This window comes from Crinia signifera, chromosome 2 (assembly GCF_055691185.1).
Source record: "Crinia signifera chromosome 2, ASM5569118v1, whole genome shotgun sequence".
NCBI classification, from domain to species: Eukaryota; Metazoa; Chordata; class Amphibia; order Anura; family Myobatrachidae; genus Crinia; species Crinia signifera.
This window is the reverse complement of record NC_139218.1, coordinates 368,430,892-368,445,872: the sequence shown is the minus strand read 5'-3', so window position 1 is coordinate 368,445,872 and position 14,981 is coordinate 368,430,892. Positions and strand designations below refer to the sequence as shown.

Below are 14,981 nucleotides of genomic sequence, written 5' to 3'. Positions count from 1 at the left end.
ATATATATATATATATATATATAGACGGCTTGGGGGGATGGCGGCACTCGGCAATGAAAACAGACTCCACACTGGTTAGACCAACGTTTCTGGGCTTTATTAGCCCCTTTATCAAGGTGCAGGAAGAACACATATACATAAAAAAAGAGAACATTTATACCTTACCGTCCGTTCACGCCACCCGCCGTCTCCCGCCTCGGCGTCTACCTGATGACGTCACCCGCTTGAAGACGCTACGGGTAGCGTGGAGGGATCCCGTGCTGTGTTGTTGCCGGGCAACCACCATAAACAATATGGCCACCGGCTCCCCGGCAATCGCTCAGTGCTGCAGCATAAATACAAGAAAATCACCATAAGAAAATACGTAAAAAACATTTAAAAAACACCATAAATTGTGCTATTGCAGACAGAGTCAAACAGCATAGGTCATCTCAATAATAGGAAATCTTGTAAACGAACAATATTAAATTGTATTACACTTAGACTTCTTCCCAGTGTCTGTACTTGTTATATTATTGCCAATACAAGAACATATTTTTGTCTGCCTACGTTGGATAATGATTACAATGGAGCCATTCACATCGATTATGAATTAACTCTAGAGTGTTATATAGAGGGTGTTTACAGGATAATTATAAAAAGCAGGCCAGCCCTAGGTTCTCGTTGAGCCCCCGAGGACTTAAAGTATCTAGTAAGAATATCCACCGGCTCTCTAACTGGAGCAAGCGTAAACCCCGATCACCCCCTCTTTTGGGGGGGGAACATGGTCAATGATCCTGTAACGGAGCATTGCCATGTTATGTCTGGCCTCGGCAAAATGCCTGGCCACCGGTTGTTCACTGCGGCCAGATTGGATGGCAGCCTTAATGGCTGAACGGTGTGCAGTTGCTCTCTCTTTAAACGATCTTTCATTTTGCCCACATAGTGGCGTCCACAGGGGCAACTGATTAAGTAAACAACAAATTTGGTGCTACAACTAACTCTGTGGTGCATTTTAAATTTTTTGCCTGTATAGGGGTGACAAAAAGAATCACCCTGGATCATATATGAACAGGTAATGCATCCACTGCATTTAAAGCATCCTGTCTTAGCTGAACTCCAAAATGCAGAACTTTTTTTAGGAGGGGGGAAGGATACGTCATTCCTTACCACAAAGTCCCGAATGCTCCTACCTCTAGTGTAGGAGTGCATAAGCGACTTATTTTTGAAGCAAGGTAGAGCAGGATCTGAGGTCAGAATAGGCCAATGTTTTTTAGCAATTTTTCCCAAAGCTGGGCTAGCCGGATGATAAGAATTCACCCAGATCACTTTGTCTTCTATATTTTTGGATGCAGTTTTAGAAGTTAACGCCTCCTCTCTTGTAAGGCTCAATACCTTCCTCCTAGTGTCTGCAAGTAAATCCTGGTCATATCCTCTCTCTGCAAATTTAGCTGACATGTTTACCAGACAATTATCCAATTCATCATGCGTACTGGTGATTCTGTGCGCACGAAGCATTTGAGAAAAAGGAAGACCCTTTTTCAGTGGGACTGGATGGAAACTTGAATTTAGCAGAATGTTGTTTCTGTCAGTCGGCTTGTTAAAGAGGGCCGTTTCAATTATACCATTATTAATTTTGATGTTGACATCAAGATAATGTACTGTCAACTTGTTCATGACATAGGTAAATTTTACTGGAGAACATGTTAAATTGTGGCTATCTATCAGTGTCTTGAGATTACCACTATCTCCCACCCAGAACACCAGGAGGTCATCTATGTATCTAGTGTACAATAGTAATGACCCCCTGGTGACCGGGTTGTGAGTAAACAGGGCTTGTTCAACAATGAACATATATGAGTTAGCGAACAATGGGGCCACTGAGGACCCCATCGCACACCCTTTGAGCTGCAAGAAAAATTTGTTTTTAAACATAAAGTAATTGCGCTTCATCGTCAATTCAAGCAAAGTCAAGAAAAGATCAACATCAGGACCTGTGTACAGTGGGTTGCCAGCAATTAGTATTCTAACAGCTGCCAAACCAGCTTCATGCGGGATGCACGTATAAAGACTTGTCACGTCTATAGTGCTCAACGTGCACCCCGGGGGAACTGTCCCCAAATTTTTTAATTTGATTAACAAACTGGTAGTATCTTGTAAATAACTGGCATCACCCTGCACACATGGCTGCAAGAAGTAATCCAGAAACACTGAAATGGTTTGATACAGAGAGCCCCGGGCAGATATGATAGGCCTACCCGGGGGTTTAACTGGATTTTTGTGCAATTTGGGGATTGCATAAAGAACAGGGATAATAGGGTAATCAACATTCAAAGCTTTTCTGGTGGCAACATCTATCTGGCCATTGATAACTGCCTGATTTAGAAGTCCATCCAGTTCTGTCTTATACCCCACTGTTGGATCACGTGTCAGTGGACAGTAGGTGTTGTTGTCCGCCAACTGGGCATTTATTTCTGCCACATATTCAGAAGTGTCCAACACAGCAATGCCCCCTCCTTTGTCAGCTGATCGTATAGTTATTGAAGGATCGTCTCTCAAACTTTTGAGAGCGATCCATTCTTCCTTTGTGAAGTTAGATCTGACTGGGGAAGGGTTTTTTAACATATGCACAGAGTCCTGTTCCACTAGTCGCGAAAAAGTTTTTATTGAGGAATTAAATGACGGTGGGTCAAATTTAGAAGTCTTTTTCAGTTTTCCTGGGTAATTCATTGGTGCCGATGGTGTTGCTTCATCAATTTGTTTACCCTGGAAAAACTCACGGAGTTTCAACTTTCGATGGAGCTTGAATTGTTCCACTTTAATATTGAATGGATCTATCCTGGTTGTAGGGATGCAGAGAGAGGATATGACCAGGATTTACTTGCAGACACTAGGAGGAAGGTATTGAGCCTTACAAGAGAGGAGGCGTTAACTTCTAAAACTGCATCCAAAAATATAGAAGACAAAGTGATCTGGGTGAATTCTTATCATCCGGCTAGCCCAGCTTTGGGAAAAATTGCTAAAAAACATTGGCCTATTCTGACCTCAGATCCTGCTCTACCTTGCTTCAAAAATAAGTCGCTTATGCACTCCTACACTAGAGGTAGGAGCATTCGGGACTTTGTGGTAAGGAATGACGTATCCTTCCCCCCTCCTAAAAAAAGTTCTGCATTTTGGAGTTCAGCTAAGACAGGATGCTTTAAATGCAGTGGATGCATTACCTGTTCATATATGATCCAGGGTGATTCTTTTTGTCACCCCTATACAGGCAAAAAATTTAAAATGCACCACAGAGTTAGTTGTAGCACCAAATTTGTTGTTTACTTAATCAGTTGCCCCTGTGGACGCCACTATGTGGGCAAAACTGAAAGATCGTTTAAAGAGAGAGCAACTGCACACCGTTCAGCCATTAAGGCTGCCATCCAATCTGGCCGCAGTGAACAACCGGTGGCCAGGCATTTTGCCGAGGCCAGACATAACATGGCAATGCTCCGTTACAGGATCATTGACCATGTTCCCCCCCCCCCCCAAAAGAGGGGGTGATCGGGGTTTACGCTTGCTCCAGTTAGAGAGCCGGTGGATTTTCTTACTAGATACTTTAAGTCCTCGGGGGCTCAACGAGAACCTAGGGCTGGCCTGCTTTTTATAATTATCCTGTAAACACCCTCTATATAACACTCTAGAGTTAATTCATAATCGATGTGAATGGCTCCATTGTAATCATTATCCAACGTAGGCAGACAAAAATATGTTCTTGTATTGGTAATAATATAACAAGTACAGACACTGGGAAGAAGTCTAAGTGTAATACAATTTAATATTGTTCGTTTACAAGATTTCCTATTATTGAGATGACCTATGCTGTTTGACTGTCTGCAATAGCACAATTTATGGTGTTTTTTAAATGTTTTTTACGTATTTTCTTATGGTGATTTTCTTGTATTTATGCTGCAGCACTGAGCGATTGCCGGGGAGCCGGTGGCCATATTGTTTATGGTGGTTGCCCGGCAACAACACAGCACGGGATCCCTCCACGCTACCCGTAGCGTCTTCAAGCGGGTGACGTCATCAGGTAGACGCCGAGGCGGGAGACGGCGGGTGGCGTGAACGGACAGTAAGGTATAAATGTTCTCTTTTTTTATGTATATGTGTTCTTCCTGCACCTTGATAAAGGGGCTAATAAAGCCCAGAAACGTTGGTCTAACCAGTGTGGAGTCTGTTTTCATTGCCGAGTGCCGCCATCCCCCCAAGCCGTCTACATACAGCAGCATTCCCTGCAGATTGGAGGGCACCGGAGTTATTAGCAGTTGTTTCTTGCTGTTTGTACAGCTAAATTAAAAAGGCTCAAGTCGGAGTGCCTCCTCTCTACAATTATATATATATATATATATATATATATATATATCTCCTATATATTTGGCTACATCTGTCACTCAAAGTGGGTGTCTGTGTCTATAACGCTCTGTTCCTGGACTTTCCTCTTAATGTGTGATTGCCTTCATCTGTGCTGAACACCTTTCTGAGAAATTAACCTGTTTAAAACAGGTGATGGCAATCATACATTAAGGGGAAGTCTAGAAACAGAGCATTGTGTCCATCCTGGAGAGGGTCATGTTGGGAGGTATGTGACAGAGAACCAGCCCAGTGAGCCCACAGACAGTGCCAGACACCCACTGCCTTCCCATGTTGCCCAGCACTGCTACTCCACAGCCACCAGGTGAGCGCCCTCCTCCCGCGATTTGCGGCAAAACCTCCCCCCCCCGCGCGCCCCCCCCCCTCCCGCGATTCGCGGCAAAAACACCCGCTCCCCCGCGACCCCCCCTACCGCGATTCGCAGCAAAAACACCCCCGCGACCCCCCCTCCCGCGATTCGCAGCAAAAAGAACCCCCCCACGACCCCTCCCGCAATTCGCGGCATAACCACCACCCCGCGACCCCCCCCCGCGACCTCCCTCCCGCGATTTGCGGCAAAAAGAACCCCCCCGCGACCCCCCCTTGCACGATTGGCGGCACCCCCCCTGCGACCCCCCTCCCGCGATTCGCGGCACCCCCCCCCCCGCAATTCGCAGCAGCCCCAGGATTAAATGGCACATGCAAAAAATACAGACGATGGAAGGGGAGAAGGCAGCTTGCAGGCAAAATGCTAGCAGATGGATGGTGGAAGGGGGGGCAGTCTTCGTGCGGGGGGCTAGTGGATGGACAGTGGAAGGGCAGTGGGCAGCCTGTGGACGATGTCTAAAAGAAGTGTCGGGGACAGCGCCAAACGCATCTGTGAAACTGTAACCTGTCTTCTTCATTTTTCCACCAGAGACAGCGGAGAGCCCCTCAAGTCCCTGAACCCATAGGCAACTGCCTAAAGCTGCCTAATGGAAGCACCAGCCCCAATGCTAGGAGACAACAAGGGGATTATCAAATAATCCTAGATGGAAAGCTTGCATCCCTGTGGACAAAGGGACATTTCTCCTAAAGAGAAACAACAGCAGTAATACTGTACATGTATATTGGCCACTCACTTGTGAGTTTCTCTCTCCTTCTCCAGTTCCGCTGTCCGTTGTTGCTTGAGCAGTGGGTGAGTATTCTCAGATAATATGATGCCTGAAACAGAACAGATCACAAGAGCACTTTATCATAATTAGGGATGTGCACCGGCGACTTTAGTGTTTCGTGATTTGTGTTTTGGATCTGTATCTCCAGGATAGTTTTGGATCTGGATCTGTTCCAAAACATCACCCTTCAGTGTTTCATGTTTCCTGTTTCTGATCTGTATTTTTATTTAAAAAAAAAAACACATAAAAATCGCTAAAATCGCAGAATACAGTATGTTGTGTTTTTTTTGCTCCTACGATACTATTAACCTTAATAACATTAATTTCCACTCATTTCCAGTCTATTCTGAACACCTCACAATATTTTTTTTAGGGCAAAAGGTTGCACTGAGGGCGCTGGATAACTATGCTCAGCCACACAAATGAGTGGCACAAACACGTGGCTCATCTAGGAGTGGCACTGCAGTGGCATTCAGGATGGTTGTTTGAAAAACTAGACTCCAAAGAGCACATAATGCCAAAAAGTTGGAATTGTCCTCCCACCCTTATGTTGCATAAATAAGACATGCTCATTGTCTTTAACAACCAATTATTTTACAGGGTCTGCCACACGACTGTGGCTGAAATGATTGGTTTGTTTGGGCCCCCACAAAAATGAAGCAAGTCACCTCTCCCTGTACAAACTGGCTCTAGAGAGGCAAAATGTCATCCTTATCCTCATCCTCCGATTCCTCACCCACTTCAGCGTGTACTGTACTTCCTCATCCTCACAGATTATCAATTCGTCCCCGCTGGACTCCACAATCACTCTGTAGTCTCTGGAGGCAATTACTGGTCTTCGTTGAAGAATTTATAATTCATTTTGATGAACATCATCTTCTTTTGTGGAAAACACCTTCTACGCTGTCCACTTTTCAGGTACCCGGCTGCACTAAAAACTCTTTTGGAGTACACACTGGAGGGGGACAACTCAGGACAGTTTGTACAGGGGCCTCCAAATTGCCTTTTTTTCCTGCCAGTACAGGTACGGACTGTCTGACATGTCTACTTGAATACTGTCACCAAAGTAATCACTGCATTGTATGCAGTGACAGTAGACATGTCATCAATTGTTGGCAGGTCCTTCAGTCTGGACCAGATGTCCAAACTCGCTCCTGCCAGCCCTGCATCACCGCCAGCGGGTCAGGTAGGAAATTGCAGCTGTTTCCTCGAAGGAACAAGTGTGGGAGAAAATGAAGGAGGAGCTGTTGCCATGTTACAGTCTGCTTCAGATGACAATATCCTGACCAGCTAGTCTTTGTACCGATGTAGACTTGTGTCCGCTTGAAACAGAGACACAACATATGATTTAAACCGAGGATTGGCACGGTGGCCAGAATGTATTCCTCTGACTTTATTAGACTGACCACCCTCATATCCTGGCAAAGCGTATGAAGGGCTTCATCCAGAAGAGCTACATGCTTTGCAGAGACGCAACGCTTTAGCTCCTCCTTCACTTTCTCTAGCTTCTTCTGCAACAGCCTGATCAGGGGAATGAGAACTGCTCATGTTTGGCAAGTTCAAACGGCTGTAGAACCTTGCACAACACAAAAATCAGTCTCCACTGCACTTGAGTCAGGTGCATCCCTGCTCATTTGCCTATGTCATCGGTGGCTGTATAGGCTTGAATGGCCTTTTTCTGCTCCTCCATCCTTGCAGCATATATGGTGAGTTCCAGCATGTCACAACCTCTTGTTTGAGGTGATAGCAGGGCAGATTCAGGAGTTTTTGATGTCCCTGCAGCCTTCGGCAGGAAGTGGCAGAATGGCGAAAGTGTCCCGCAATTTTGTGGGCCACCGCAAGCATATCCTGCACCTTCCTGTTGCTTTTAAGGAAATGCTGCACCACCAAATTAATTGTATGGGCAAAACATGGCACATGTTGGAAATTGCCCATATGTAATGCCCACCTGGCATTGTCCGATACCACAAATCCCCAGGAGAGTCTAAGTGGGGTAAGCCACTGTGCAATGATTTCCCTCAGTTTCTCTAAGAGGTTAGTGGCATTGTGCCTCTTAGTGAAACCGGTGATACACAGCGTAGCCTGCCTTGGAAGGAGCTGGCATTTCGCAGATGCTGCTGTGGAAGGCGATGCATCTACGCAGTGGGCTGTCACAGGCATATAGTCCTTAGTTTGCCCTGTACCACTTGTCCACTTGTCCGAGGTTAAGTGGACACTTTTTTGGATGTCTCTGTACATCCTGAGTATAGCCTGTCTAGTGAAGTGGTATCTAGATGGGATTTGGTACCAGGGATACAATATCTCCATCAATCGTCTAAATCCCACTGATGGTGGACACCGGATGCACTTCTAACACCAACATATCTGTCAAGAATGCAGTTATCCACTTTGCCATAGGATGACCGCTGTGTACTTTGTCCAAACGACTGTTGGACGGTCAATTGCTTAGTGAAAGATGTAGCGGTGTTCCGACTTCCCCTCCGGGATGATGAACGACTTCCAGCAGTAACAGCAGGCGTAGCACTGCAGGATCCTCAGGAGGAATCCCAGATAGACAAGGAATCAGTCATGCTGGTTACATGGCCTGCAGGACTACCTCCAATCAGGATTGATGAGAAAATTGATGAGGAGTGACTTGCTGGTGTGGTTTTCAGGTGCTTGGATGTAAGAGGGTTAAGGGAATTAGGTGTCCCTGGACTGGTTAGGGTCCTAAACAGTGACTTATGAATGAACTTCAGGTGACTCACAAGCAAGGCTGTCCCTAGGTAACCAACGGCCTTACCCCTGCTTATTGCAGCATTACATAAGCTACATATGGCGAGACAATTGTTGTCCAGATATGGATAAAAATAATTCCAGACCAAAGAGGTGGATTTTTGGTCTTCTGCCCAGGCATGACAACAACTTTTTGCATCCCATGGACAACAACTGTCTCGCCCGATGCCTCATTTAAGCAAACCACATCACTATCTGTAGCATCCTTATTGTCAACTTCCTCCTCCGTGCCAGCTACATCAATATCCTCCTCCTGGTGTACAACATTGACACTGTCATCTCAGAATCAGAAACTGGACTGTGGGTGATCCTTCCAGCATTTGCAGGAGCCACCTCTTCCAGTACAGTGATGGGAAGGTCAGATATCACAACCACCAACACCCTAGGATTTTCCTTGGGGATTTTTTATACCATGTCTTTAGTTTGCTGTGTTTTTGATGATAGCTTAACTCTCTTACATTTTGTATCGAGAGGAGGAGGAAGAGGGCTTTGATCGTCATGTGAAGCTGAACCACTAGAAATAATCTGTTCCTTGCCACTCCGTGTAGTACAGATGGAGCCCTCCTCATTTAGACCTTTAATAGTAATAGTATTACTCTGCTATCCCCTACTGTATTGTTCTATGTATTGTTTTGCTTCTGAGAACAATAGGATAGCCATGGCTAGCCATGGTGAGCCATGACCTAAGGAACACAGTTGAGAGGGGCTCCAACTGTAAATGGCATATTGGCAAGCTTACGTTTCTCCTCAAATGATTTAAAAAAAAATTCTTCAAGTTACTAAACATTGCCATTTTGGATTTTACATGCCCTCCACGATGACATTGGGCATCGTCTTGGCAGACGACATTGATGACATTTCATGTTCTATGTCATGACTAGTGGCAGCAGCTGCAGCACTAAGAGGAAGTACTGTAGTTCTTGTTCTTTCACTATTTTATCCTCCAAATTCTTGTTCTCCATTATCTTTCTGGAGTTATAATAATATGCGGCAAAGGAAAACCACAAACACACGGCAAAGTCTGAAAAATAAAATGGATTAAAATAACCCTTTTTATTTTGGGATTATTTATTATTATATGTGGCACAGGAGAGTGTACCACACACACGGCAAAGCCTGAAAAAAATTGACAGATTAAAATAACCCTTTTATTTTTGGGGTAATTTATTATTATTTGCGGCACAGGAGAGTTTACTACACACACAAGGCAAAGCCTGAAAAAATAATATGGATTCAAAAAACCCTTTTATTTTGGGATTATTTAGAAATATGCGGCACAGGAGAGTGTGCCCGGCCTAAACCACATATACACGGCAAAGCCTGAAAAAATTTGACGGATTTAAATAACCTTTTTATTCTGGTGTAGCCAGCAAAAAGATTAAAATAACCCTTTTATTTTGGGTTTATTTAAATGTGGCACAGGAGAGTGTAACACACACTCACAACAAAGCCTGAAAAAATTAGATGGATTAAAATAACTCTTTTATTTTGGGGTTATTTATATGCGACACAGAAGAGTGTACCACACACATACACACACACACACACACACACACACACACACACAGCAAAGCCTGAAAAAATTAGATGGATTAAAATAACTCTTTTATTTTGGGGTTATTTATATGCGGCACATAAGAGTGTACCACACACATACACACACACACAGCAAAGCCTGAAAAAATTAGACGTATTAAAATAGCCCTTTTATTTTGGGGCTATTTATAATATGTGGCACAGGAGAGTGTAACACACACAGCAAAGCCTGAAAAAAATTAGATGGATTAAAATAATCCTTTTACTTTTTTAGAGTGTACACTGGACTGTCACTGGATTTATACGGTTGTTGACTGTACCACTGGACTTAACGGCAGTACTGGACTTAAGTGCAGTACCACTGGACTTAATGGCAGTACCACTGGACTTAACGGCAGTACTGTACTTAATGGCAGTACCACTGCACTTAATGACAGTACTGGATTTAACTGCAGTACCATAGGACGTAACATCAGTACCATTGGACTAGCAGTACCACTGGACTTAACGGCAGTACCACTGGACTTAATGGCAGTACTGTACTTAACAGCAGTACCACTGGACTTATCGGCAGTACTGTACTTAACAGCAGTACCACTGGACTTAACGTCAGTACTGGACTTAACAGCAGTACCACTGGACTTAACGGCAGTACTGGACTTAATGGCAGTACTGCTGGACTTAACGACAGTACTGGACTTAACTCCAATACCATTGGACTAGCAGTACCACTGGACGTAACAGCAGTACCACTGGACTAGCAGTACTACTGGACTTAACAGCAGTACCACTGGACTTAATGGCAGTACTGTACTTAACGGCAGTACCACTGAACTTAACAGCAGTACTGTACTTAACAGTAGTACCACTGGACTTAACGGCAGTACTGGACTTAACAGCAGCACTAGACAGCACAGCACCACTACATTGGACTTAGACAAATAACAAGAGAAAAAAGTGTGTCCTGGTGTGGTGCACCTAGATGAACTCAACGATTAAAATTTAGCTTTTATTGGTATCACTAAAAGGCGAAATATAAAAACACACAGACAAAACAACATGGTATGTGGATGTGTTTAAAAAGCGGTGGTTCTCTGACTCCATGTCCTTTTCGACTAGAGGTAGGTATTGGTATTCCCACAGGTATGGTATGCTGACACTTTTATTATTAATAACACGTAAATATAATGTAATAGTGTCAGTGTAGCTCTAAGCCCCTTCATGCAGGTGCGCACATACTAAACCTCAGTGCAGCTCGGTGGCTAGCGGTGACGCTCTCTGACTCGCATCTGACTAGGATGTATTTTTGAATTATGTTTTTACCCACAGGAACCCTTTCATTGTAATGCGCACTGCTCTATCACCGTGAAGCAGGCACCATTGGTGACACTTTTGAGACTATCTATCAGCAATTAGCTGGGGGCATGCCTTGTGATACCACTCTTACTTAAGAAACTGGCTGCTAATTAGAGACGGACCTCACAGCATCTAAGGCTATCTCTATAAGACATCATCGCTGTACCATATACATTATTTAGAGAAGGACACGCTGTGACTTATTTACCATTTACAGCGACTATTGCCCCTATCCTTATTCTTGGTTTCAGCGCAGATAACACCTGGGATTATACAGGTGGATAGCTATTAAGCATCCACCATCAGCTGTTGGCAGCGCCCCTGTTAATTGTCTAAAGTGTGTCACACTGATTATTAAAAACAAATGGTGCTTGAGCACATTGATTTACTGTCACTTCAAGGGTGAATTAAAAATCCTTCTAACGAACAAGTGATTGTTAAAACCATTATATGTCGACACAGACCGGCACTTTGACTCACTGTTATCTCAAGGGCGTATTAAAAACCTTATTTATAAATCAGTGACTGTCAAAACTAGCGTATGTCGACACAGACTGGCAATAAACTCTTTACGATAATAAATAGTTTATATATATTTCTCTTCTCTATAAGAGCAATTTCAGCCCAATAAGAGGATTTTGAGAAATTCTGACATATGCCGTAACTAGTGCTGGCCGACTGGTGTTTTGACCTTTTTGTGCCTCAAGAGATTCATGTAGCAACATCTTATGACATATAAGTCCACTTCAATCAGTCCCTAATGAAGAGTCAATAAATAAAGGAGAATACCCCTGACATTGTTTTTTACCTCATGTCAACATATATAGTCTACCTATAAGAGTAGACAGGTATATCTTATTCAACACAGAGGCTACCTTATATAAAGGGCAATTCTAGCCTGCACAATAGAGGTTTGATTAACCCATGGTGCACTCAGAATCGGTCGACATTCGTGCTGGCCGACATCTGTGTTGACTCCTCATTTTCTTTTTGTCATAAAATTCTGCTGTATACTTGGCAATACTTATAAGCCTATTGGACTCAGTATCCGAATAATCTTATTGACAGAATAACTTGGATATACTCTTCTGAATTAACAGAGTCTACCTATAACGGCAGATAGACGCATTCTCAATATAGAGGCTCCCTCACAATAAAGGCAATTCCAGCCTACACAATAGAGGTCTGAGTAACTCAAGTTTGTATTATAAGAGGCTACCTTATATTAAGGGCAATTCTAGCCTGCATAATAGAGGTTCGAATAACCCATGGTGCATTCAGAATCAGTCGACATTCGTGCTGGCCAACATCTGTGTTGACTTTTCATCCTCTTCTTTTTGTCATAAAATTTTGCTAGTTACTTGGCAACACTTATAAGTCTATTGGACTCAGTATCCAATTAATCTTATTGACAGAATAAATTTGATATACTCTGGTGAAGCAATATAGTCTACCTATCACGGCAGACAGACGCATTTTCAACATAGAGGCTCCCTCACAATAAAGGCAATTCCAGCCTATACAATAGAGGTCTGAGTAACTCAATGTTGCATTATAGTCCATTACAATTAAATCATTGAAACTATTTGTGGTCACCAGCTAAACTGTGCACATTTACTTCGATCACTGCACTGAGGTTTAGTATGTGCGCACCTGCATGAAGGGGCTTAGAGCTACACTGACACTATTACATTATATTTACGTGTTATTAATAATAAAAGTGTCAGCATACCATACCTGTGGGAATACCAATACCTACCTCTAGTCGAAAAGGACGTGGAGTCAGAGAACCACCGCTTTTTAAACACATCCACATACATGTTGTTTTGTCTGTGTGTTTTTATATTTCGCCTTTTAGTGATACCAATAAAAGCTACATTTTAATCGTTGAGTTCATCTAGGTGCACCACACCAGGACACACTTTTTTCTCTTGTTATTTGTCTATATCCTCTTGTGTCCAGTGGTAGCACACCCCCTGTGAGAAACACATTTTTTGTGTATATAAGCATACTAGGGGTCCACCCATTTTCCTCAATACTTTTGAGGGTCCTGTGCGAATAGCAAACCCACTCTTGTCTTGCCTACATTGGACTTAATCAGCAGCATAGGACACTAGGACTAGACAGCACAAGACACCAGTGCCAGCAGCAGACAGCATGGTACCACAGGACTGGACTGCAATGGACACCACCACTGTGACCAGGTCGCAACCCCACACCAGCTTCCCAGAGAGACACAGAGACACAACCTCCCTCAACCCTCTCCAATGCCGGAGTGAAGATGGCAGTGGTTGCGGGGGACTTATATCGAGTTAGGATCTTGCCGCCGGGATGATCACATTTTGCCTCGCAGAGCTCTGAGCTTGGTGGGAAATACCGAACGGTGCTCGAATCTCAGTTTGGATCCCTGCCATTTGGTAGCATCCGGATTTCAGAAATGCGGACGCGCTCATCTCTAATTATAATTAACCTTGTAATTATGCTTGGCTGTTAATCTTGTATAGAGACACAGAGGCGTTTCTCTGAGAAGCATTAGAATCATCTGCTGCCGGGCTCCTGTTCCTAAGGGGGCACTCCCCCCCCCTTGAATCTGTTAATTGAAAGCCACCTATATTGCTTCTGTGGCTGTATCCCCTCCTAGCAGGACCTTAGATGTCACACTCTCTTTATTTTAAAAAAATTGACATGTTCCTTTATTAAAAGCAGATACCTCAAAATCTGCATACTTACTGTGTAGTAGCAGCAAATAGCTTTATCGGTAAGGTGTCTACCTGAAAGGTTCTAATCTGTACGACTGCTAAGCAATGTGTATGTTTTAAATGAATCAGGTGTAATGTAAATAGATTATAGAAATATTTTCTGGATTATTCATCCCTATATTAGTTAGGCTGCAGGGAGGAGGGGGTTAGTCTTATGCACTTACAAGGGGGGTTTAGGGATAGGCTGTGGGGCAGAGGGGGTTAGGTTTAGGTGGTGGGGTATGGTCTGATCGGGTAAGACAGAGGGATAGGGTCGGACTGCACGGGAAAGGTTAGGCTGGAAGCTGGGAGGGTTGGGGCTAGGAGAGTAGTGGGCAAGGTAAAATCCCTTATGGAGCCCCTGTCAGGATTCTATCAGGATGTTGGAGTCAATCTTTTGACCCCCGGCTTCCCCACCAATGGGATATCATACGTATCTGGTACGGCACAGCCATTCTACATTATACCATAGAGCTGTGTAAGCTCTGGCTATGTACATTAATATTCATTTACATGAATATATAGAGCAGTGATTCCCAATCTCAGTCCTGCAGGTACACCAGTAGTCCAGTGTTTAGTGATTACCATGGGTACTCTTTACCTATCACGGCGCCCATCGCGGGCATCGCGGGTACATTTATGTCTGGCCGCGACGCGACCGACGCGATGCCCGCGATTTCCCATTGAAACCCATGTTAAACATGGAAATCGCGTCGGTCGCGTCGCGGCCGGCCATAAATGTACCCGCGATGCCCGCGACGCGATGCACCCGATTTCCCATAGCAATCAATGTTAAATGGCCCGACCGACGCGATTTTACTGTTAAATGCCTCAATGGACCCGATGTGGCCATAGGAAACAATGTTAAATGGGCCACAGAGGCCAAATAGGCAACCTTGACTGGGAAATGGCCCCCCCAATTGTTACCGCCACCCCACGATCAACGTCAACCCGAAGCGTGGCGAGCGCAGCGAGCCCGCGAGGGGCGGCGGTACGCGTCCTCCGACCTTTTCATACCCCCACTATCCACGTCGGCGTGGAGTTGAGAATA

General features: G+C 44.3%; 1 protein-coding gene across 1 annotated transcript in view; it reads right to left on the bottom strand.

Moving 5' to 3' along the window:
* Positions 1-14,981, bottom strand: part of LOC146058043 (polyunsaturated fatty acid lipoxygenase ALOX15B-like) — a 114,277-nt gene that overhangs the window by 34,238 nt on the left and 65,058 nt on the right. Inside the window, exon 4 of the mRNA XM_083170006.1 lies at positions 5,493-5,574. Coding sequence (XP_083026132.1) covers positions 5,493-5,574 — 82 coding nt within the window. The remainder of the gene's footprint in view (positions 1-5,492; positions 5,575-14,981) is intronic.